The sequence below is a fragment of the Ctenopharyngodon idella genome, chromosome 14, assembly GCF_019924925.1.
Source record: "Ctenopharyngodon idella isolate HZGC_01 chromosome 14, HZGC01, whole genome shotgun sequence".
NCBI classification, from domain to species: Eukaryota; Metazoa; Chordata; class Actinopteri; order Cypriniformes; family Xenocyprididae; genus Ctenopharyngodon; species Ctenopharyngodon idella.
Window position 1 is genome coordinate 16,348,775 of NC_067233.1, and position 23,881 is coordinate 16,372,655.

Genomic DNA, 23,881 nt, shown 5'->3' on the forward strand with positions numbered 1-23,881 from the left:
TTCAGTAAATGAAGGTTTGTTACGTCATAAGTGTTTCGAAATTTCATTGGTTCATCACTGGGGGGCGTGACTTTGGCAGTTTGATACACGCTCCGAACCACTGATTAGAAACAAAAGATTCGTAAAGCTTCGAAGCTTCATGAACTTCATCAAGCTTTATCACTAGATATTGTTGAATAAAGTCGTTATTTTGGGGGTTTTTTGGCACACAAAAAATATTCACGTCGCTTCATAACATTAAGGTTGAACCACTGTAGTCACATGAACTGTTTTAAATATGTCTTTAGTAGCTTTCTGGGCTAGTAGCTGTTAATTGTCTTGCTGGCAATGCAGGCCTCAGTGAGCCATCGGGTTTTGATAAAAATATCTTAATTTGTGTTTCGAAGATGAACGACGGTCTTACGGGTGTGGAACGACATAAGGGTGAGTAATTAATGACAGAATTGTAATTTTTGGGTCAACTAACCCTTTAACCCCTCCAACCAACCATTTGGATCCAATCTGGTATGTTACACCCACTTTTAACGATCCAGTCAATTCAAGTCCTGCCCTACACATTTTTTTTACTCTAATATCTTGTTTCGATACATCATTTTACAGAAAATGGGCTTCATGTTGACTTTAATTATGAATGTACTAATCTGTTAGACATTTTGGGTTGTTATTTCAGACTTATTAATGAAAGTGACAGAAAGCGTGACCATAAAATGGAATACGAACTTGGGCAGGGATCCATTCTGCAGGGTCTTAATGCAGCTGGTTTGGAGTCCAAGCAGAGTCCAATGGTGTTGTCACGGGTGTGGCAAAGCACCTGCCTCTCCTGCGTGCCATTACCACACGTCACTGAGCACTACAACAGCACACACACAAACAGAATGTCAAACTAATCCAACGCTCAGATCTATACTGATAAAAAAACAAAGCATGTTCATGTCTGTACCTGTGACCAGGGGCCAAGCCTCCACTCAGCAGGGCACAGGTTGCGATTGCAGTCTCTGCGAGATTCTGGGCGCTCGTCGCTGCAGTAACGACTGCGGATGGATTTGTACTTGTCGTCGACCAGAGGTTGGACGCAGCGTACGGAGCGTGTCTGAGTGCCTGTCTTCCCACAAGACTTACTGCATTCACCCCACTCTCCAGCCACCCAGCTAAACACATAAAATCAAACACACAGTCACAGTTTATTCAGAAAAAAACAGGTATCACAATGACACCTACTGGAGATAGACTATAGTTGCAGAAAACTAGACTACAAAATGTAAAATATGTGTAGGGAACACTAGTTTTAAAAGTTTTACATACTTTTTGCAATAAAATTGTATTGGTTATTTCTTTAAAAGCCTTTCTGGATCCCATTGTACATTAAATCACAGCAAACAATGTATCACATTTGTATCACATTTTTGACAAATGTTGATTTCTACGTTGCATCCCGTGCACTGATGATTAAAAAACAAAAGGTGCCAATAGTGATAACAACAGCAAAGGTGGGTTTAAAATGCAGATTAATACCATTAACATGTAAAAATAAAAAAATACTTCAAAACATAATCTAATTAAGCAACTTGTGTTACTCTCAAAACTGAAAATATGAATAAAAAATAACAAGAATATCCTTGTAACTCGTATAACAATACACAATACTCTGATTTGGAAATGAAAGCTCTTCTGGTGCACAAACTCACATAGGCTGAGCACACTCTCTCAGGTAACAGTCTCTAAACAGGGGCGGAGGCTGCTTGATTTTCTCACAGAACCTGCGATGGACCATCCTCATCTCTGTGTTCTTACGGCAGCCATAACGTGTCATCTGAATGCCTGTCCATAAGAATGAAGTGAATGAAATATTCATGAACATGAAAAGAGAAATTCGAAATAATGTAATCAAAATAAGATATGCTAACATTCTATTGGACTAAATATTGTCAGAATTGGGGGTCAAGTCCATTTTTTGGAGGAAAAAAAAAAACTACAAAGTTTTGTTAAAAAGCTAAAGGGAGTGAATCAAATACTCATGAACATGAAAAGAGAAGTACAATAAAAAAAATAATGTAAGCTAACATACTATTGTACCAAATATTGTCAAAATTGTTCTTACAGGAGGTTTTGTAAATAAATAAATAACAGGACAACATGAATAGAGTGCTGCAAGGATGATATATTTTTGTAGGCCAAAACCCCCCAAAAAACACAGAATTAGCATTTAGCATTCCATTGTCCTGAAGTCAATAGGTTTTTTTAAAATTGGTTTCTGGTTAAAGGGTTAGTTCACCCACAAATGAAAATTATACCATGATTTACTCACCCTCAAGCCACCCTAGGTGTATATGACTATCTTCTTTCAGACAAACACAATCGCAGATATATTTAAACATATCCTTAGTCCTCTAAGGTTTATAATGGTTGTGAATGGGGGGTCACGTTTTGAAGCCAAAAAGAATGCATCCATCCATAAAAAAAGTAACCCATATGACTTCAGGGGTTAATAAAAGGTCTTCTGAAGTGAAGCGATGCATTTTTGTAAGAAAAGTATCCATATTTAAAACTTTATAAATTCAAATAACTAACTTCCGGTGGAAAACCGTACTCAGAATGCGCAAGTCGATTTGTGGCGGAAGAGTATCCTTTGACCTGACACACAACATAATGATGAATGCGGAGATATAAGTCTAAAATGATAATTTTTTAAAAAGAAATTTTGGAGGATTTCGATATAAGAGAATCGCCTCAAAGGATTACTCATTTGGCGCAAATCAACTTGCACATTCTGCATACGGTCATCCTCCGGAAGCTAGTTATTTGAATTTATAAAGTTGTAAATATGGATATTTTTCTTACAAAAATGCATTGTTTCGCTTCAGAAGGACTTTATTAACCCCCTGGAGTCATATGCATTACTTTTTTATGGATGGATGCATTATTTTTAGCTTCAAAACACGGCCCCCCATTCACAACCATTATAAACTAAGGACTAAGGATATTTTTAAATATATCTCCAATTGTGTTCGTCTGAAAGAAGATAGTCATATACACCTATGGTGGCTTGAGGGCGAGTAAATCATGGGATAAATTTCATTTTTGGGTGAACTATCCCTTTAAATGCCTGAAATAAAGTCTGCGATTAACACAAGCTCAAGGCATTTTCATTTTCAGATTGGTCAGAAGGAGAGACTTAGCAAAGGGTCAGTTATAGTAGAAACTTATTAGAGATGTAGGGGAAACTCATCTGCCTGCATCTATATCAAACTATTCTCAGACAAATGATTGTGAGGGTTGCAGTGAACTACCTCCTCCACAGGTCTTGGAGCAAGGTGCCCATCTCTTCACCACCCAGGAGTATGGCACAGCATTATCAGGAACCATGTTATTCTCATTGGCACTGTCACTTGGTCTGTCATTATCAGTGATGTATTTGATCGACACTTTCACTTTGGCCGATCCATGCATTCGGATCTAGTACACAAATAAAAACAATCAGTTATGACAAGCTAAAAGAGTGTGTGTCCATTCATGCGTGTGTGAATTCCTATGGGAAATTACCATGACAACCACATCGTTTTTCAGGGGGCCATTGGTTTGAATGGTGTCCTTATTGTTTTTATTCTCATACTCCCATTCCAGTCCTTTTTCGATAACTGAGCGCGTCTCTGGGTAGTCTCCATGTGCGTTGAGAAAGAAATCACCCGACGCTTTATTCCTGATAGCTATTCAGTGAAAAAATGAAGAGAGAGAGAGCCGTAATTAAGCAAAAACAGTGACCACTTCAGTGCTTACTGTATGAGAAACTACAGGAAAAGATCAGGCTTCACCTAAAATGTGAGTAGTCCCATTAAGTTCCTGGATGAAGAGATGTCTCGCCCCTCTGGGAACTTCAAGCACCTTAATGACACCTAAACCAAATGCAAAACAATTTCAAATCACTATTACTACCACTATTATCCAACAATACTCTAAGGCCTGGCTTCACAGACAGAGCTTATATTAAGTCAGGATTAGGCCTTAGTTCAATTAGGACATTTAAGTAGCTTTTATAAACAAGTGCAAAATGGTTTTATTTAGACTGAATTATTTTTATGGATGCTTTCAGTATTGAATTTTGAAACCAACATTTATTTCTTGGAATTTCCACTAAGGTTTCAACTTTTTCTAAGCTGAACCCCTTAGATCAGGGGTGTCAAACTCAGTTCCTGGAGGGCCACTGTCCAGCAGAGTTTAGCTCCAACCCTAATTAAACACACCTGCACTAGCTAATCAAGCTCTACAGGATTACTAGAAACTTCCAGGCAGGTGTTTTGGAGCTGGTTGGAGCTAAACTCTGCAGGACAGTGGCCCTCCAGGAGCGGAGTTTGACACATGTGCCTTAGATGTAAAATATTTTCTTGAAGTACCCCCTAAGATTAATATCTCAGGTGAGATCCCAATTTGTCAGTTCAGTTCTGACCTAACGTTGAAGGTGACTGACTGAAAGGTAACCCTGAGTTATGGTATTGCCTTTGTGAAGAATTTGGCCAAAAGAATTTATCTTAGGAGGCAGCATAATTATGCCAATGTTTAGAAGAGCCATTGTGTCTGGACTGTAAGCTTATGATGCCTTAAAATGCAGCCTCCACTAGGTTTTGGAACCAAGCCTACATGTGTGCTGGGAAGACGTACCTTTCTTCTCTACAAAGGTGAAGTTAAACTTGTGAGTCTTGCACTTGGTTCCGTCTCCCCCACAGACGCCACACTTGTCTTCCTGAAGAGCTGATCCAACTACATTATCACAGCCCACTTTCTGAAGGGAGAAAGACACCATAAGCAAAAGGGAACTAAGCACACACATTTACAAGAGGTACATACAGTTATTCACCTCACAGTCTCCGTACACACACACACTGTAGGGATCTTTGTAGGAGCAGCGTGTTCCAGTTTCCACCAGAGTCTGCATGTTGACTACAGCTCGCGTCTCTTTGGATTGACAGTACAATTTGCAGCGTTGCTTAGCTATGGAAGACAAGAGAGATCCCTGAATGACGGATTAAGATATACAACACAAAGATCAAGTGCATATTAACAAGGATTGAGAAGATCTTGAATTCTTAAAAGAAAACAGCTTCCATATGTTTAGAAAAAAAATTACAAAATGCTTTGAAAATCTATTCCACAATTAGTCCATCTTGGTCCAACAGAGGATAGACATAGGCTAATGTTATTCCATGGTTTATAGAAAAAAGAAAAAAACAACCTTGATTAAGTTTGAATGGTCTTCTATAAATGCATTGTACATTACATCATCCCAGACGGATTCCCAGCATTGGTGTGTATAATCCCAAAACTAGACACTTCTGTTCCAGAAGTACAATTCAATTTCCCATAAAGACCAAACGTTATCCATGAACAATGTGATGACTGTTGGATATCCCAGCAATTTAAAAGCATTTACTTGCACTCTGTGTGTGTTGATTACTTCATCTAATCAAAAGTATCCAAGCCAATTTCATGGTATGAGACATAAACCACAAACATTCTTCTGTGAATTACTCTGTGTTCAGTCATTATTGACATGACAGTAATAAAAGACTCAAAAAGTCCCTCTTAATATGAGCATTACTTTGGATGTACTTGTGTTGATAGTAAAACTAAGGCAGATGTCCTCAGCGCTAATGACACTGGAGGGATTTCATGTTCTCACTGATGTCATGAATGGTGTAGAAGTACACATGGAAAAAAGAGGGGGTTTTGAGTGAAATCATATTCTCATGTGTGCCCACTGTTTAAGTGAGAGCAGCTGTGTGGAGCGATGGATTACATCAGCCCGGTTGTAAGCCTGGCGGACGAACTGATCTTGATTGTGCAGGACAGGAGTGAGAAACAGGAGTGAGTGATCTAAATAAAATGTACAAATATAGCAATAGATTACATAGTATTTGGCTTTGCTTATTGCACAGAAAAAAAAAAAAAAAAAAAAAAAAAAGCTTGTCACTAGGCCTCAAAAGTACATCTTTGTACCTCACCCATCCATAAAAGGTTTGTATTAGTACATTAAGGGTATTTAGTACCTTAAGTTTTCAAGGTGGGTATTGTGGCTTATGTGTCCAGATATATTTTTGGTGTATTGTACTGTTTTAGGGTACTCTTTTATTTATACTTATTTTAAAATTGTGTCAGTAGTATTTGATGTAGTATTTGTCTAGTTGTTTTGTAGCTCAGTATCTGTTGTCAACTCTGTCAAGTCTGTGAAGTCCGCTGTATTACTTACGGTCAGGGTGTTCATAAGGCAGCCAGTGGTGCCAGGTATTCTGGTACTCAAACTTGTTGTCCATCATGCTACATTGCTCGGCTCTGTAGTCATGGTACGGGTCCTTACACTCATGTGTATTACACATCTGGAACTGATAGCTTGGGCCCGAGCAAGAACGTCCACCGTTAGCTGGACTGGAGGAGGTTAAAGGAATTGGAAAAAAGAATTAGTTACATGTGAACAATTTAGACAGACAGACAGATAGATAGATAGATAGATAGATAGATAGATAGATAGATAGATAGATAGATAGAAAGAAGGATGGATGGATGGATGGATGGATGGATGTACACACCGTGGACTGTCACAAGCTCGGGTGCGAAACTGTAGTCCCCTTCCACAGGGGCGAGAGCAGGAGCCAAACTCACTCCACATCCCCCAGCCTCCATCCTGTTTTATGATGTCTGGAGTCAGCCACACACAGTGGCCTTTAAAACAGTGCTAAGGGGGGAAGAGAACAAAGCAAACACATAAACACAGAGGAAGCGAGTGAGTCTAACCCATCAGGACATATCTGCATTAAAGGCTGAGTGGCGGTACCTTCCCATCTCCGCATGTGGTACCATCAATGGGTGGTCCTTTTTTGGTCTTACAGAAGAAGGGGTTGTCTGGGTGAGCACACCAAAGCTGCTTACAGGGGTCAAATGAGCGATACTGAGAAATAGAGGAATAGAGAGAAGAAAATTTATTCTCAACCTCTCACACACACTCTTGAATGAGATGAATCTTACAACAAGATGCAACTGGTCAGAAAGTCACAAGGCTAGGATCTGAAGGACATCAGATTGGGTAAATATAGTAAACTGTTCTTTACAAAGATGAGATAATGTGCAAATAGCCCCGTAATCTCCAATAATCGAAAAAAGGTCCATTAAGCTTTGTCTTTATAATAAATAAATTGTATATATTGTTCAAATAACCTGTTTGTTTTTCTGCATAATGAAACAGTATGATACATTTTCAGTAATGGACAGGTTACATTTATGTAACAAAGCAATCTCATGCAGGCAAAACAAAACAATGACAAAACAATTAGTTATGATACAGCTTCTGACCAAGAGCACAGGCAGACAACAGAATGCTGGGCAGTGATGTGATATGGCCTCAAATGTAAGCAAAATCTCTCTTTTTTTTTTCCTCCCTTGGAGAGGCGTAGTAGACAGGACCAGAATCTCTGGCTGTGGTACTAATGATGACACTCCATTTAGCAGGATCCTAAACCCAACAAGCGTTTCAAACACATCAAGACACTAAGTGCAAAATAATGGCTCACAGTTTTCAGCAGTAGCCAGCTGGCTGCTTCCGTTATCTCAGTTTGAGTATTGTTTAGAGTTTGCCAAGCTAAATAGCGAAAATAGTGCTAGGCCAATAGCTAGATGATTATTTAGCATCTGAAGAGATTTTAGACATTTCAGGGAACTGTATTGTGATTAAACTTGCTCCAGTCGGCGATCTATTCATGGATGTTTTTTCTGATGAATATAGAAAACTCACTGAAAAGTCACCAGACTGCAATGACCTGGTTAACTTGACATTAAAGGGATGTTCAAAGGAAGTTTGAGCTGTATTGAGAGAATCTGTGGCATGCTTTTTTACCACAGAAAATAATTTTGTCCCTCATTTCGAAAAACGAAATCATGTGTTCACAGTAGTGTTTTTACAATTTAGTTCACCCAAAAATGAAAATAATGTCATTTATTACTCACCCTCATGTTGTTCTACACCCGTAAGACCTTGTTCATCTTCGGAACACAAATTAAGATATTTTTGATGAAATCTGATGGCTCAGTGAGGCCTCTATTGCCAGAAATGTCACTGAACCTCTCAAGATCCAGAAAGGTACTAAAGACATATAAAGCGTACTTATAAAGCGATGAGAATATTTTTAGTGCGCCAAAAAAAATATTAAGGTAGAACCACTGTACTCACATGAACTGTTTTAAATACGTCTTTAGTACCTTTCTGGATCTTGAGAGGTTCAGTGACATTGCTGGCAATAGAGGACTCACTGAGCCATCGGATTTCATCAAAAATATCTTAATTTGTGTTCCGAAGATGAATGAAGGTCTTACGGGTGTGAAACGATATGAGGGTGAGTAATTAATGACATAATTTTCATTTTTGGACCCTTTAAGTCAAGGGGCAAGGCATTCCAGAGAGTTTAGAAGCAGAAAAGTGCCTCTCGTGTTTTTGCTGAAGCAAATATATTAATTCTTGCATACAAAAATGAATAAATAAATAAACAAATAAAATGTGTTATATAAGATGTAAAGCTGTCTAAAACACCCTTTAAGTGGTGAGACTACTGTTCTGGGTGGATGAACCTCCAGATATGCATTAAAATATGTAATTCCTCTGTGTGGAGCTCGTTGTAAACAGAACTTTGCAGATGATTGAGTATTCATGTGCTTATATTGCACATATATGGACATCAATTTGTGCATTTCTGTACACACATTTTTTCTTTATTTTTAGAAACTGAAGGACAAGTTGAAATTATTTAAATCATTACATTTGTATTGAACTCAAGCATTCCTTCATGTAACTTCATGTCACACAGGCTGTTAAATTCATGTGGGAGAAAACTGTGCCAATCAATTCTGAAATGAGGAAAAGACGACTGTGGGTTTAGTATCCTGCTGCGTACATGTCTGCAAAATGACAATGAGTTCAACACCAACCAATAACATGTAATGATTAACAATAAGACCATCTGAATTGAACCAAGTTCAAACGAAAGAGGCCACATTGGGACTGAGGAGAACACCTTACCTGGGCTCCTGATGGCCCCACCTTTTGCAGCTAAGGGAATGGTTTAACAAGACAGTGAAGTACAGTCCAAGCAGTGGTGTTCAGCTGGAATTTCATTTTTTAGTGCAGAAATGATTCTTGAAATCATATTTATCCAGTTTTGTTAAAGCAACATCAAGTGATTTCAAACTCAAACCATCTGGTTTTGCTTATCTGATCAATTTTAATTAAAAATATTTTTTCCCCCAACAGTGAATCGCAAACAATATAATTAGCCTCACATTTTTTTCTCAGATAGACGTTTGACATCATTTTGAAATGTATGTTTTGTTGTGAATCTGGAAAATAAAACCAGCTGATGTTGTATGAAAGATTTTTTACAACTTGGTCCTTCTCAGTCACTAAAAGATTTGGTAACCCAAAATTAAAAGAAGTTTCATCATTTTCTCACGTTCATGTAAACCCATATGACAATTTTTTTTTTTTTTTTTTCACGGAACACACAGAATGTTCAAAAGGCTTGCAAACTTGCAAAATTATGAAAAGATTCATTGAAAAGATCACACTCAAAAGCACAATTCATTAATGAAATGTTCAGTAAAGACTTTCAGTCTGTATAACTTGCATTACTTCAGAAGACTTGAAAAAAGAAAAAGTCATATGGACCACTTTTATGAAATTTTTTATTAAAGGTGCTTTTGTGTCCATGGAATTTTTTTTTTTTTTTAAATCCTGCTTTTATGTTCCACAAAGAAAGAAAGCCATATGAGTTTGAAAGAGCATGTGCGTAAGAAATAGTGACAAATTGAACATTTCTGGTGCACTATTCTGTTCCTTTAAGCTTTTTCCCTTCAGCAAGTACAGTACCGATATCAAAACTCAGTCACTTAACACAACATACTGTGTTACATTCATAATGCATTATTAGCATGTATAACACATAATACTGGGTCACGGCAGTCTATGGTGAACCCAATGACCACAAATGGTGATTGTTATGGCAAGCTGATGGTTGTCAACGAGAATTATACATGCTTGTAGTGATTTTACAATCTCATAAAAATAATGCATTATTTGAATGAAAAGGCCTGTGCGGCACTTAATTCAAGACTCACCGCTGTGCACATCATATATCCGGCCCCAAAATCAAAGCGACACTGTTGGTTCATAGAGTAATCCAGCCCAGGCAGCTGTGGAAGCTCCTCCCACGTGTGCTCGAACGGGTCATCACGGAGACAATCATATGAACTACAGAGGCAGAATGAGGTGGAATATAATCCAGTATAGTAGAGTTGTGATTGATTGGGTGTATATGTACATCTAGTACTCACTGCAGGTAGCGGCCTAGTTCCTGTTGACTGCAGCGGGACCAGTGGAACCGGTGGAAAGCAGCCTGCACCAGTGGGGCCATGATGCTCCCCATCTGCACCTCATCTCCACAACGGTTCCCCTGCCCATCATGCTCCATTCCCAACCTATAACACACACATACACACACATATATAATATATATATATATATATATATACACACACAAACAATTTACATTTTTAAGGACAACTTAGGGAAGACACCATATTTATGGAATTACATAAATTTGTTCCTGAATTGTTTTTTTTTTTTTTTTTTCTATGAATTGGTTGAGTGAGTGTTTCAATGATTCAATCGTATACACAGTCACTTTCTTTGTTCCTGAATGACTTTGTTTATGAACTAATCGGTTGAGCAAATCACTCAATGACACCCATAAAGACAGTGGCTGCTTCTGAAATTGTATATTCTCTGAGTAGGTACTTTCTTTGAATAAGTAATTACTTCACTAATGTTAAAAAGTATGTTCTGTATAGTATGAATGTAATTTGGAGGCCCTACATCCGTTGTCATATGACCAACCAGCATCAGTTGCATCACTTCACTTCCGTTAACAAATCCTGTCCCATGGCCTCATGGGACAGTAAAATGTACATCGGATGCACATTTCAGAATCACGGCGGAAGTATGAATACTGTGAATAGGGACATACTAATCTTTTCACATACTGCTTTTCGCTAACTATATAGTTGGGAAGTATACAGTTTCAAATGAAGCCAGTTACTTGTTTATTTATAAATTAATCAGTGATTTAAACAAATCGATTGTGAACAATCCAATGATTTACTGATTCAGTCACTTTTTGCCATATACTGTATGGGCATTTTAATGTAACTTGCAGAAAGAATCACTATAAAATCACCACTACTAAAAAGTGGAAAGTCATCTGTTCGAATGCAGCTCAACCTATAAGATTCAAACACCAGAACTAACTGTTGTGTAAATTAAAATATATGAGATAGCTTTTGACATACTATTATTAGGCAAGCAGGGGTGCAGCAGGTACTCACACATGGCCGGTTTCATGCGCCACCACAAAAGCAGACGAGAAACCATCCTCATGATTGAGAGTGCAGCTCCGTACGGGATGACACATGCCTGTGACAGGAGCGTAACCTAGCAACACATAAGAACACCTGACTGAGTTTGTCCTCCTCACATCTTCATCACTATAAACACATTTTTAGCTCTTATTTTCCACTGATCTGAGGCCTGAGGTCAAGATCATTTCAAGATCACTGTAGCATGTTCTTGTAGTGTGTGTGTGTTCATGTTTGAATAATCATCTGCTTTTAATAGCAACTCTGGAGGTTGATGATGCTGTGTTGGTGAGTGTCTTTGTGCATTTTACCCTGCATCCCCGTGGGTCCAAACTCTTGACGAGTGAGAAAGATGGCGTGATCGTGGTATTCTTTATCATTAGTGTCCTTCCTCTGCTGTTCGAAAGCCCATCGACACACATTCTCCAGACTCTGAGAAGGGTTGCCCAGCTCAATGAGACTCGTGGACTGAAAGCATACATGAGAAGGATGTTACACTCAAAGCTAAATTTTGATTTCGCTATTGGAATCTGGTGAAGGTGTGTTCTAAACATCTAAATTAAGTTGTAGGTTCAATACAAACTATTAAAGGGTTAGTTCACCCAAAAATGAAATTTCTGTCATTAATTACTCAAAATGTCGTTCCACACCCGTAAGACCTTCGTTCATCTTCAGAACACAAATTAAGATATTTTGATGAAATCCTAGAGGTTTTTTTTTTTATCCTCCATTGAAAGCAACGAAATAACCACATTCAATGTCCAGAAAAGTAGTAAAAACATTGTTAACATGCGTGTGATGCTGACGCAGAAACCGGCCAATAATGAGCCGGTGTTCGGAAGTAAACATGGAAACGCAGCACTGCGCCAACTGCTTAACAGACTGACAGAGAAGAGGAAAATTGTTAAATATAGTCGTTATTTTTGTTTTGTTTTTGCGCACAAAAAGTATTCTTGTCGCATTAAAGTTGAACCACTGTAGTCACGTTGACTATTTTACCAATGTTTTTACTACTTTTCTGGACATTGAATGTGGTAATTTTGTTGCTTTCATGGATGATAAAAAAACTCTCGGATTTCATCAGAATATCTTAATTTGTGTTCCGAAGATGAACGAAGGTCTTACGGGTGTAGAACAACATGAGGGCGAGTAATTAATGACAGAAATTTCATTTTTGGGTGAACTAACCCTTTATAGGAACAGTACATCAAAAAATGTAAATTCTATCATAAAACCAACTACTATTCCAAAGCTTTACATTTGTATTCCATCTTGTCATTAGGGTTTGGAAGGACACAAGGGTGAGTAAGATTTGAAAGTTATGAATAGTGATGATTGTTACCATCAAACCTCTAGTGTAGTATGTACACTACCATTCAAAAGTTTGGGGTCGGTAAGATTTTGGAATGTTTCAAAAAAAAAAAAAAAAAGAAAAAAAAAAAAAAAAACTCTTACGCTCACCAAGGCTGCATTTCTTTAATCAAAAAATACAGCAAAAACAGCAATTACTGTGAATTATTATTACAATTTAAAATAACTATTTTCTACTTTAATATATTTTTTAAAATATAATTTATTCCTTTGATTAAAGCTGAATTTTCAGCATCATTACTCCAGTCTTTAGAGTCATATGATCCTGCAGAAATCATTCTGATATGCTGATTTGGTGCTGAAGAAACATTTCTTATTATTTTTGATGTTGAAAACAGTTGTGCTGCTCAATATTTTTGTGTAAACAGTAATGTTTTCACAATTCTTGGGCGAATAGAAAGTTTTTTATAAAGCATTTATTTGAAATAAATAGTTCAACAGTATTTATTTGAAAAAGAAATCTTTTGTAGTATTATAAAGGTCATTACTGTCACTATGGATCAATTTAATGCATCAACTATAAATTATAATTAATTTAACTTTAATTATTATATAATTAATAAAAAAAAAAAAAAAATGTACTGACCCCAAACTTTGACACAGTGGTATATAACCAGAATACATTATATGTGTTAACATGAAAGTACTGTAATAGAATCGTATGCTAAAATTGTCTCTTTAGTCATATCAAATAATCTGACCATTTAAAGGGTTAGTTCACCCAAAAATGAAATTTCTGTCATTAACTACTTACCCTCATGTCGCTCCACACTCGTAAGAGCGATGAACCTTCGTTCATCTTCGGAACACAAATTAAGATATTTTGATGAAAAGGTTTTTTTATCCTCCATTGAAAGCAACAAAATTACTGTTATTCAAGGTCCAGAAAAGTAGTAAAAACATTGTTAAATAGTCAACGTGACTACAGTCATTCAACCTTAATATTATGAAGCGACAAGAATACTTTTTTTTTGAAAAAAAAAAAAAAAAAAATCGACTTTATTCGACAGTATTGGCAGTATCGGTTCACGTGAGCCAATACTGAGCCGACGTTCGGACTTAGAACCTGGAAGCACTGCAACGTAAAAAGCGTATGAGAATGACAGGGGAGAGATGAATTTGTTGAATAAAGTCGTTATTTTTGTTTTGTTTTTGCGCAAAAAAAGTATTCTTGTCGCTTCATAATATTAAGGTTGAACTACTGTAGTCACATTTTAACAACGTTTTTACTACTTTTCTGGACCTTGAATGATAGTAATTTTGTTGCTTTCAATGGAGGATGAAAAAACCTCTTGGATTTCATCAAAATATCTAATAATTTGTGTTCCAAAGATGAACGAAGGTCTTACGGGTTTAGAACGACATGAGGATGAGTAATTAATGACAGAAATTTCACTTTTGGTTGAACTAAGCCTTTAATGCTAGTAAACCTATAGTATATTTCATATAAAGTGCATCTCACGCACTTGCCCCTTAGACATCCAATATAATTACATCACTGAACACTGAAAAATTGTTGTTTGTTATTACTCTGAGGGATGAATCGAAACTATTTTCTGCGGTCAAATCACAGATGCTGAACCCAGGCTGCTCCTTTAATCAGAGGACAGACTCCTAAACAATTACGTCAACACAAACTACAAAAGCACGAAACAATTGTTCATCAATCATTTAACACCCTTTGATGTTAAAAGTACTGAACAATCCAATCAATATAATTTGTATAGTGAAACTGAACACGTTTGACATGAAATGTTTATATAATAACAAAAGAAAAAATGGCAGCCATGACGCTGTTATTATTGCTTCATTTCACACTCGTGTGAACACAGACGTAAACATTGCTCTGGTTTTCTTCCGCAATCTGTGCAGGGAGATAAATGTGTATGCGAAGAAACATCCAGACAGGAATGCGTGGCTGTGTTTTGATGACGTGGCCACGAGAGCCATTGGAAGAAGGAGATCCTTTCCAGATGTGTGTCCTGAAACTGCCTCTCTCTCTCTCTCCCTGTGCCTTATTTTACATTGTATCAAGGTCATGAACTCTGAGAGCTACGCTGCAATGTCTTCATCAACCAGTAGAGGGAGGCTTCACCATTCCAATGCCTTGCTGTGCACCATGGGAAAGAAAGAGGGTGGTGGGAAATAACTCAACTCAGCATCATTCTCAGCACAAGTGCATCCAGCGCTTTATTCTCTCATTACACTTCATTTATTTGTGACTGATGATTTTTATGCAGAAGGTTTGTGCGCAGGCAGCAAACTAATGTAAACTAGTTACTAAACACAAGATTTATCTTCACTTATCCACATTCCATCACTGAGATGTTTGTTGATAATGTCATGAAGGGTGTTTCTCGGGATTCTGTACACAGGAGAGTTTCTCTTGTTGTTCTTGTTAACGGAATACATGACAGACGTGCAAGCATGCTCATTAAAAGAACATCTCGGTATCTTTATCGTCTCTGTGATCCAACGAACGCACGCGCGCACACACACTTAGACACACGCGCGCTCTGTAGATTGATGCTGGGTGTGTCGTGTCAGGGTCTCTTTATCTTTTTCGGCGCTAGGTGAGGGGAAGAGCAGAACAGATGTGCGGAAGAGACTGTGATGTTGGAATCATGTTGGAGGTGCGCGGGGTCACTCGGTTGATCGGTGCGTGCCGCTGCCGGCAGCAACGGTTGCCACAGTAATTGGGAATGATGGACAACCTGCTGGCAAGACGGGCGAGGCTGCATGCTGATTGGGGCTGAGGCGGCAGGGGAGAGGAGTGGGTGTGGAAGAACCAGGCGTTTGTGTAAGAGCGAGAAAAATAGGGAGGGAGAAGTGGAGAGAAAAAGATACAGATGGAGAAAGATGTATATCTGTGGTAGTGCTATTGAAATAAGTGGGAGATCTAGAGTGATTAGAGGATGCGAGTGAGTGTGAATTAGAAAAAGCAGTGGAAAGGTTTCCACACTGAAAGAGTGAAGCTGAGATAAAGGTTAACAAATATGTAATGAAATGGAACAACTGCATTAATGTGCCTCTACTTAACAGGAAGTAAACAGATAATAATAATGAAAAAAGAAAAGAAAAAAAAATCATCATCGACATCCCCACCCTAAGCATACATTGAGTTATGATAGCCATGATTTGAGTTCTGTGCATGTGTATTTGTTTTAATTACATAACATGTTTTCACAAACTAGTTTTATAGGCTATTAGTCATTTATATTTAAAGCACTTTGGCTATTTTGTAATTGCTGTCATGACAATCCTGTAAGAATGTGTTAATTTTGAAAAATATGCATATTCACTCACATTCTTGAAATGTACTCGTATGAACACAGCTTTAAAAAAAAGGACTATTCCAGCCTAATAGAAATTAATGCTTGCTCTATTATTTAGTTTTAAAACAAATGCCCAAAAGATTAAAAAAAAACATAAAAATAAAATTAAAAAAAGAGAGAAAATAAATGGAATCTTGCATTAAAAAGCTGGATGGATACCAACATGTGAATGTGAACAGGTGGATAACTTTTTTCATTCAGTAAGAAGACAAATATACTACACTGGAAAATGTGCATCAAAAAAGTCATGTGACTTTACCTCAAGTCATGTGACTTAACACACTCAGAAGAAAATAAAACATTTTTGCACCAATCCCCCACTGACAGTGATGTTTGTTTTGTTTTTTTTCTTTTCTCTTGAACACATACTGAAGGTTGGAAACTGGTATATTTGTGAAATATTCAAATTTTACATAGAAATTAAATACACAATTTAGATGGAAACCACGGTTATAATCATTAACTAAATCTATTAAAAACATGTTTGTTAATTAAAATAAAGAAATGTAATGTATATACAGTCAAACCAAAAAATTATTCAGACATTTTTTATATTTTTGGTATATTTTTACTAGTGGGTGCAGGACACTATAGTTCATTTGTGTAAGTGAGGATAGCAAAATAAAGTAAACTGTGACATATTATACCCAAAAATTCTTCATACAGTGGACTACCAGTAAAATTGATAAAAATGTGGAACTAAAAATTATTCAGACACTTTGATCTGACCATGTTTTGCTTAAGTGTTATCTGACATAATTAAGATTATTTTTTTTCTGACACAGTTTAACTCTGAGATCTTGCCATATTTTATTACCATCTTTTTAAATTATAGTGAATAAACTGTATTAATGAATGAAATGTTTAAGGTGTCTGAATAAATTTGTTTGACTGTGTGTGTATGTATATATATATATATATATATATATATATATATATATACATACACACACACACACATACATACATACACAGTCAAACAATGGTTATATATATATATATATATATATATATATATATATATATATACACACAAAAAAGCAAAACAAAATTTAACTAAAACAAAAACTGAAAAAAATAAGAGCTAATTCAAAATGTTAATAGAAATGATAATATATGTAAATAATACTAAAATAGCAGTGATGGAAACATTGCTGTGACCTGAGTTCAAATCGCGCATACAAATTGCCCATAAACTAGGTATCAGGGATGTAGTCAATTGCATTTATTTTGTTTCATGCCATCTATGCCAGAATCTGCCACTTGATGATGTCAGAAAGTTTTTTTTCCTCTTTAAAATCATTGTATATTTATTTTGTATCTAAATTGGGTTTAGACAGCCAGCCCACAGGTCAACCGACCCACTGGGAATGTCCCGGTGCTCCCTGTGGCCACCACATCCCTGAATGGAATTTTTAAGTCACAGTGAGAGGCAGATGAAGCGTGACCAGCAACAGACTGAAGGAAAAAGACAGAATGGAAAGGAAACCAGAGGATGTATGAGCACAGGGACAGAGACGAAGAGAGAACTGACAGAGAGAGAGAGAGTCCTGTGTGTCAACCGCTTGATGAGTTCATGTGGGACAGTTTGCATTTTAAGAACTTAATCCTGGAAAGACAAGGCCAGAGGGACAATCACCACAAATCAGTGCAGGAAACGCCATCTGCCTGACCTGCTGCAGACCTCTGTCTCTCCATCTCACCTGAAACCACACGTAATCACCATGTAACCCCCCACACTATCTGTCACTGAGGAAAAATCACCATTTATCATAATGTCTGGGGGTGGTATAGTGTCTCAGTAAGAAGAGCAAAATTTGAGGGCACCATAGCGTTGTGAGCTATTCCTCCCGCTGGGTGAACTGACATTTGTGGTAATGGTAAGCTCCGTCGCAGATATAGAGAGGTGATGGATTGTCATGTTTAAGTGGCTTAAAAATATCTTCCTCATGGGTTACGCACCTAGATAGCACTCCTGGAGAAAAGATCCTTTCTTCCTGAACTTGAAACTGATTAAATAAATGGTGTAGGTGTTAACTTCACAATTTATTAAGATGTATTTTTTCAGATATCATATTATTCAGACATTCCCTGAGGAAAATTGCTCTTTTAAAGCTCCATTGTGTTTGTCTCAGGATTGTTTCATTTAAAGGTGAAGTGGGACCAAACAGAATTAACGTCACAAAAAAATAATAATAACTTTTCTAAACTCCCATTAACCTATGGGAATTTAACCTGTGACAGGCTTAATTAAATGTCAAACTGGCATGAGAGAAAGTATTCTAATAAAAATGAAATTTACATACTTGACCTAAAGTAAAACTTTTGTCTTTTGTACCCCCTAAATATCCTTAGGAGAAATAAACATAGAAACAAATAAGACAATTAAGCAATATCACATTAGCAAAAGTTAATATATTTCAGCACGAGTGCAAGTGTGATATTGCTTTTATACAACAGTTCAATAAACTTAATGAGTACTTAATGAACTTAATTGAGCAACTTACATTTTAGACACAATGTTGCCAATTACTCTTACAAAAGGTACAAAACAACAGCAAAAAAGTTTTGTCTCTGAGCAACGCACAATAGTGGCTTTCCTGAAAGAATTAGTGTTTTTGAACAAATCAGTTGAATAAATGTTTGAATTACTCACTCATAACTGAATGAATTAATCACGCACTCATTGATTCATGTATGATTTAATAATTCAGTTATTTTGTTCCTAAATGTATCAGTATTTGCGAACAAACTGGTCAAGTAAATAATTCAATGACTCTCTCATAAAGGCAGTCACTTGTTTGTTCCTGAATGAGTGAATGAAGTGTTTTGAACGAATTGCTTAAATTAATGATTTGAAGACTCACTCATAAATGATTGATTCAATCAATCATGTGAATGATTCAATGATTAATGGGAACAAATCAATGATTCACTCTTAAAACTAATCAAGTGTTTTGTTCCTGAATGAATTAATCAGTATTTATGAACTAATTAAGTATTCAATGACTCAGTCATTAGTCACTTGTTTTGTTCTGGAATAAATCAGTGTTTTACACAAATAACTTGAATTAAAGTGTTAGTTCACCCAAAAATGAAAATTACCCTATAATTTACCCTCAAACCATCCTACGTCTATATGAGTTTCTTCTTTCAGCCAAACACAGAGTTATATTAATAATTTTCAGTGCGACAGCCATATGCATTCAACGTATTTGCGTTGTAACGCAAGACATAGCGTAGTACGTCATGGCGTAGCATAGAATATCATGGCATTGTGTACTATGTTGCAGAAGTTAACGTTTTTTGGACGCAAGTCGAATGCGTATGGCTGTCACACCAAAATCTTGTTTGTAGCAAAAACTACGTAAATAGTCACTGAAAAATCTCCACCACTAATGCATATGTAATGCACATTATTGCTATTCATTTAATCTCATTTCTAGGTGAGATACTGAAGAGATATGGGATTTTCTTAGTGAGGAGCTAAACAAAAATGGTGCTAAATACTGTAGCACTAAAAATGGTTCATTGGCATGTAATCATAGGGGAACCACTTAAAGTGCTATATAGCATCTATCTTTAAAGGTGCTATACAGCACCTTTGTCAAATGGTACTATGTAGAACCATAAGAGTTGATTGAAAACTTTACTTACATAATGCTTCAATCATAAAACATCAAGATATAGCCTAATTATTTGACTACATAAATAACACAAAGCAGTTAATATATGAATATATCCTTTTTCATTAAAGTTTGTGACATAATTTCGGTATGTAACTGACTTCACAAACGCCTCCTACTTTCGAACCTCTTATCAGTTTACATTCATTCAAAAACTACAGCCAATCACCATGTCTTAGCTTTCTCTCGTCCTCTAATTGTATTCCTACTTCCACATCATTTAAACTGCAACTGACAGCTCTCAGTATCCGAACTGTCTTGTTGTATCCCACCACCACCCTATTCTCCTCCTTAGATTTTAGATATGTTACTCCACTCTCGTTTGCTATGAACGGGAATTTACTACAATGGCAAGAGCTGTTTTGATACACTTTTATGCTTTTCTGAGGTCAGAAAGTCTCATGTGGGGGCCCTGGAATATTTACTTACGGGGGGCCTTAGGGGCAAAAAGGTTGAGAACCACATTATCTTCAGGAAACATGTATTTTAATGTAATTTTTTTAATCCTTTCCCCAATTAAACTAAGAGAGAGTTTTTAAAGAACTACTGTATACAGGAGCTTAACGGGTTCTTTGTATGGCAGTGGTGCTATATAGCACCTTAACCACCCCAAAGAACTGCTGAAGAACCATACCGGGCTTAACAGGTTCTTTATACAGTAGCGGTGCTATATAGCACCTCAACCACCCCAAAGAACCGCTGAAGAACCTAGTTTTTTGTGTGTGTGACAGATGAAAGCTGAGCCTAGAACTGTGGTGACTATCAGGTCAACCACATCTGAGACTGGCTCCCTGATCTGAGATCAGCCTCCCCCTGATCTCCAGTTACAGGAAGAGTAGCATTTTATGGAGCTCTGTTTATGAATGAGGCAGGGTCATCATTGATTGTTTATCTGGCATTCTTGATTCTTCTTCCCAGAATCCTTTGCTCGGTCCCATAGGGGAGGTGCTGGTGTGTGCGTGTTTATGTGTTGGGGTGGGGGTATTAGGAAGGCAATTGCATAACATCAGCACTCTGTGTGCTTTGGTGTTGAACTGTGAAGGCGTGCGACTTTGAAAACACTCCCATGGGAAAGCTGTGCTTTTAGTTCCCGTTTGCTCAGTCCGGTGGAATAACAGGCCCTAGGCCATGGTGAGCACCCAGCAGAAGGGGGTGGGAAAAAGATGTGCATATAAGCTAAGCTAGCAGTGTGTTTATGTGTTTGTGTAGGTGTGAGTGTGAGACAGAGGGTGGAAGAGAGAGAGAAATGGAGTGTGTGTCTATACATGTTTGTTGCTGATGAAATATGTCAAACTGTCATGACACAGAGCTGCAAAGGTGCTAAATGGCTACAGACAGCAAAATGGTTCATTTGGGAATTTTTGTAAAAAGAAAAAATGATGTTTTTTGATGTAACTAGGTTACATCAGTGCTCTATCAGATTGAAAACTAGAGTCTGAACATGAAATCCGTCTTAGATGAAACACCAACTATTAAAGAGAAGTGTGTAATTTCTCCGCTACTAGCGAAACCAAACTGAATTGAAAATAAAGTTTCCCAATCACTCCGTCCGTCTTCATCTGATTAAAAAAAAGTTAGCCCTGTCCTAAACTCATGCCACTGGTTGAGCCACAGCTTAATGTATGGGGCTGCATCCGAAATCACATACTTCTCTATTAACAGTATGTGACAGAAGAAGACTGATTTCTGACTTCCAAATTCACAGTACTCATAAAAAAGTAGGCAAAAAGTACCCAGATGAACTACTTCTACCGGCGAGATTTTGAAGTGTGCATACGATGGACACTTTACTATCCCATGAGGCCACGGGAGAGGATTTGTGAATGGCGGTGACACGACGCAACTTACGCTGGTAAGTGATAAGGGCAACATGGCGAAAGTACTACGTCCAGATTACATTCATATTACACATATTCATACTATATAGAACATACTTTTTTAGCGGTTATGAAGTAATTACTTTTTCAAAATAAGTATCTACTCAAGAGAGTATGTGATTTTGAATGCAACCTGAGACTCCTTGAACAATGTTAAAACTGTCACAAAACCACAGTGAAGAGACAAATTGTTTGTCTCTGAAGCATTTCACTAAATAAAAGATTATACAAAATATGACTACAAAGATTTGTGATGTCATTTGAATTTTTTTTTTTTTTTTTTTTTTAAATGTAGATAAAAGATGTACTGAATCAAACATGATGATCTTGTGTACTAAAACCAGGAGTGTGCAATAAAATAGCAAATAGGGAAAATTTTTATTTCATGCTTAATTTAAACTTTTCATCTGATATCTGATGCATCTGATGTCATTAGATTGATAATTCACACACAATGGTCCTTACCTTTTTGGCATCCACCAAAACAATCCGAACTAGCACCACGTTTATTCGTGCCCCAAGAGAATGGTCATGATAGATCTCGTTAACCTGTGAAGAGAGAAAAGCGGTGTTAGATCCAACATTAAGAGCTTACAAAAGATTTCTATTTTTAAAAAGTGCTGCTTTTAAGCTTTCTATTAATTAAAGAATTCTGGGGGGGAATTAAAGAGGGTTAGGGTAACAGTTTCAACATTTTTCCCCATCAAGAAACAGTTCTGATTATTATCAAATCAGATTTCTGAAGGATCATGTGACACTGAAGACTGGAGTAATGGCTGCTGAAAATTCAACTGTGCCATCATAGGAATAAATTATATTTTACAATGTTTCTCAATATTGTTTTTACTGTATTTTTGATCAAATGAGTGCCGCCTTGGTGAGCACAAGAGACTTCATTCAAAAATATTGCAGGCTCCCAGAGCGGTAAAAACACAAACTAGTCTGATTTGCTGGTTTTAGAGAGGTTTCAGGGGGGGGGGAACAGCTAGAACATCTTAAGCCAGCTAAGACCAGCAAACCATCTCAGGCCAGGCCACTTTTCAGCATGGTTTTTAAGGTTTTACCAAATTTTAGGGGTCATTTGGTCCCCACAGAGACAGCAATGTAGCACACATGTAGCAACACACAGACAAACTACAGAGGTCCCAATAATGTTCAAGAGAGCCTTTTTCAATTCCCATGATTCTCCAGTTTGACTTCTCACCCCGTGCCTCAGCCATCTTTACTTATTCAGTTTGCTGAAGGATGGGCCTAATGCACTGTGGGAAACGCGGTTTCCAGACAGAGAGGGAGACAGAGGCAGACAAATTGGTACAGAAGTTCAGACATTGTGTCCTCTGCCGCTCTGGAAGCCTGCTAATGAGACACTGAGATGTATACACAGCCAACAATAATGAGATTTCTGATGGACAGACTGCGGGAGGGGGAGCGAGAAAAAGAGACGAAGACAGACAAGAAGAAAGGGGTTTAAAAGAGGGTGGCAAGGAAGAAGGAAAAGATTATACAACATGCTTTCCGAAACCGATGTGTCGCTGCACCGACTCACCTGCTCTTTTATATTGCCAAGCAACCGGCAAACTTCAGAATGGGGCGGAGCCCTCTCTCTCCCTCCCTCTCTCTCTCTGTATTCCTGGCATTCCCTCTTCGTTTGCTGTCATTCCTTTTGACTGTCGGAATATGTCCTGGTTGTGCTGTCTGTTTGTCAGTGTTTCGTTATGTTTCTGCAGACTTTGTTTTTACAATTCACAACTTTTCTGAATTCATCATCTCTTCCCCTTCAGTTTTAAATCAGTATATGTGTCTGCAGCTGCCAAAAGCTTATCTTTCAAACTAGTGTATAGGCCTTTTCCGTAGAGTTCGCCAAGATTTCTTCAGAAATTCTAAAGAGCGCAGCTCTTAGGCTTGGTTGCCTTAGTAACCATGTTAATACAGATGACTAGTAAAGGCATAGAAGGCAAAGCCAGGTGACCATGACTCCAGTGTTCTGAACGTTAATGATCGTTAAACTGAGGCACGACTTTCATACGGAACACACACTGTGCAACACCTCAGGACTCTGCATTAGGAGAAGCAGTGCATGATGGGATATGGCTACTGCCTTGTTTCCAGACTTCACTTCAAAGAAAAAGTTCATTTCTCTCACATTATTACAGTTTACACTAAGGCTGAT

At 37.4% G+C, this 23,881-nt stretch overlaps 1 protein-coding gene across 4 annotated transcripts in view; it reads right to left on the minus strand.

Annotated features, from left to right (window-relative positions):
* The window catches only part of LOC127494526 (A disintegrin and metalloproteinase with thrombospondin motifs 2), a 174,840-nt gene that overhangs the window by 9,762 nt on the left and 141,197 nt on the right, over positions 1 to 23,881 (minus strand). For 2 of the 4 annotated variants that reach the window (XM_051860483.1, XM_051860481.1), the window contains exons 5-21: positions 22,177 to 22,260; positions 11,754 to 11,910; positions 11,413 to 11,518; positions 10,363 to 10,506; positions 10,147 to 10,279; positions 9,053 to 9,082; positions 6,821 to 6,934; positions 6,576 to 6,721; positions 6,239 to 6,414; positions 4,850 to 4,983; positions 4,654 to 4,774; positions 3,810 to 3,890; positions 3,541 to 3,704; positions 3,288 to 3,453; positions 1,686 to 1,818; positions 941 to 1,148; positions 721 to 850 (exon numbers count right to left, since the gene is read on the minus strand). In XM_051860483.1, the coding sequence (XP_051716443.1) occupies positions 721 to 850; positions 941 to 1,148; positions 1,686 to 1,818; positions 3,288 to 3,453; positions 3,541 to 3,704; positions 3,810 to 3,890; positions 4,654 to 4,774; positions 4,850 to 4,983; positions 6,239 to 6,414; positions 6,576 to 6,721; positions 6,821 to 6,934; positions 9,053 to 9,082; positions 10,147 to 10,279; positions 10,363 to 10,506; positions 11,413 to 11,518; positions 11,754 to 11,910; positions 22,177 to 22,260 (2,227 nt within the window). The remainder of the gene's footprint in view (positions 1 to 720; positions 851 to 940; positions 1,149 to 1,685; positions 1,819 to 3,287; positions 3,454 to 3,540; positions 3,705 to 3,809; positions 3,891 to 4,653; positions 4,775 to 4,849; positions 4,984 to 6,238; positions 6,415 to 6,575; positions 6,722 to 6,820; positions 6,935 to 9,052; positions 9,083 to 10,146; positions 10,280 to 10,362; positions 10,507 to 11,412; positions 11,519 to 11,753; positions 11,911 to 22,176; positions 22,261 to 23,881) is intronic. The other 2 variants (XM_051860484.1, XM_051860482.1) reach the window with 1 other exon arrangement.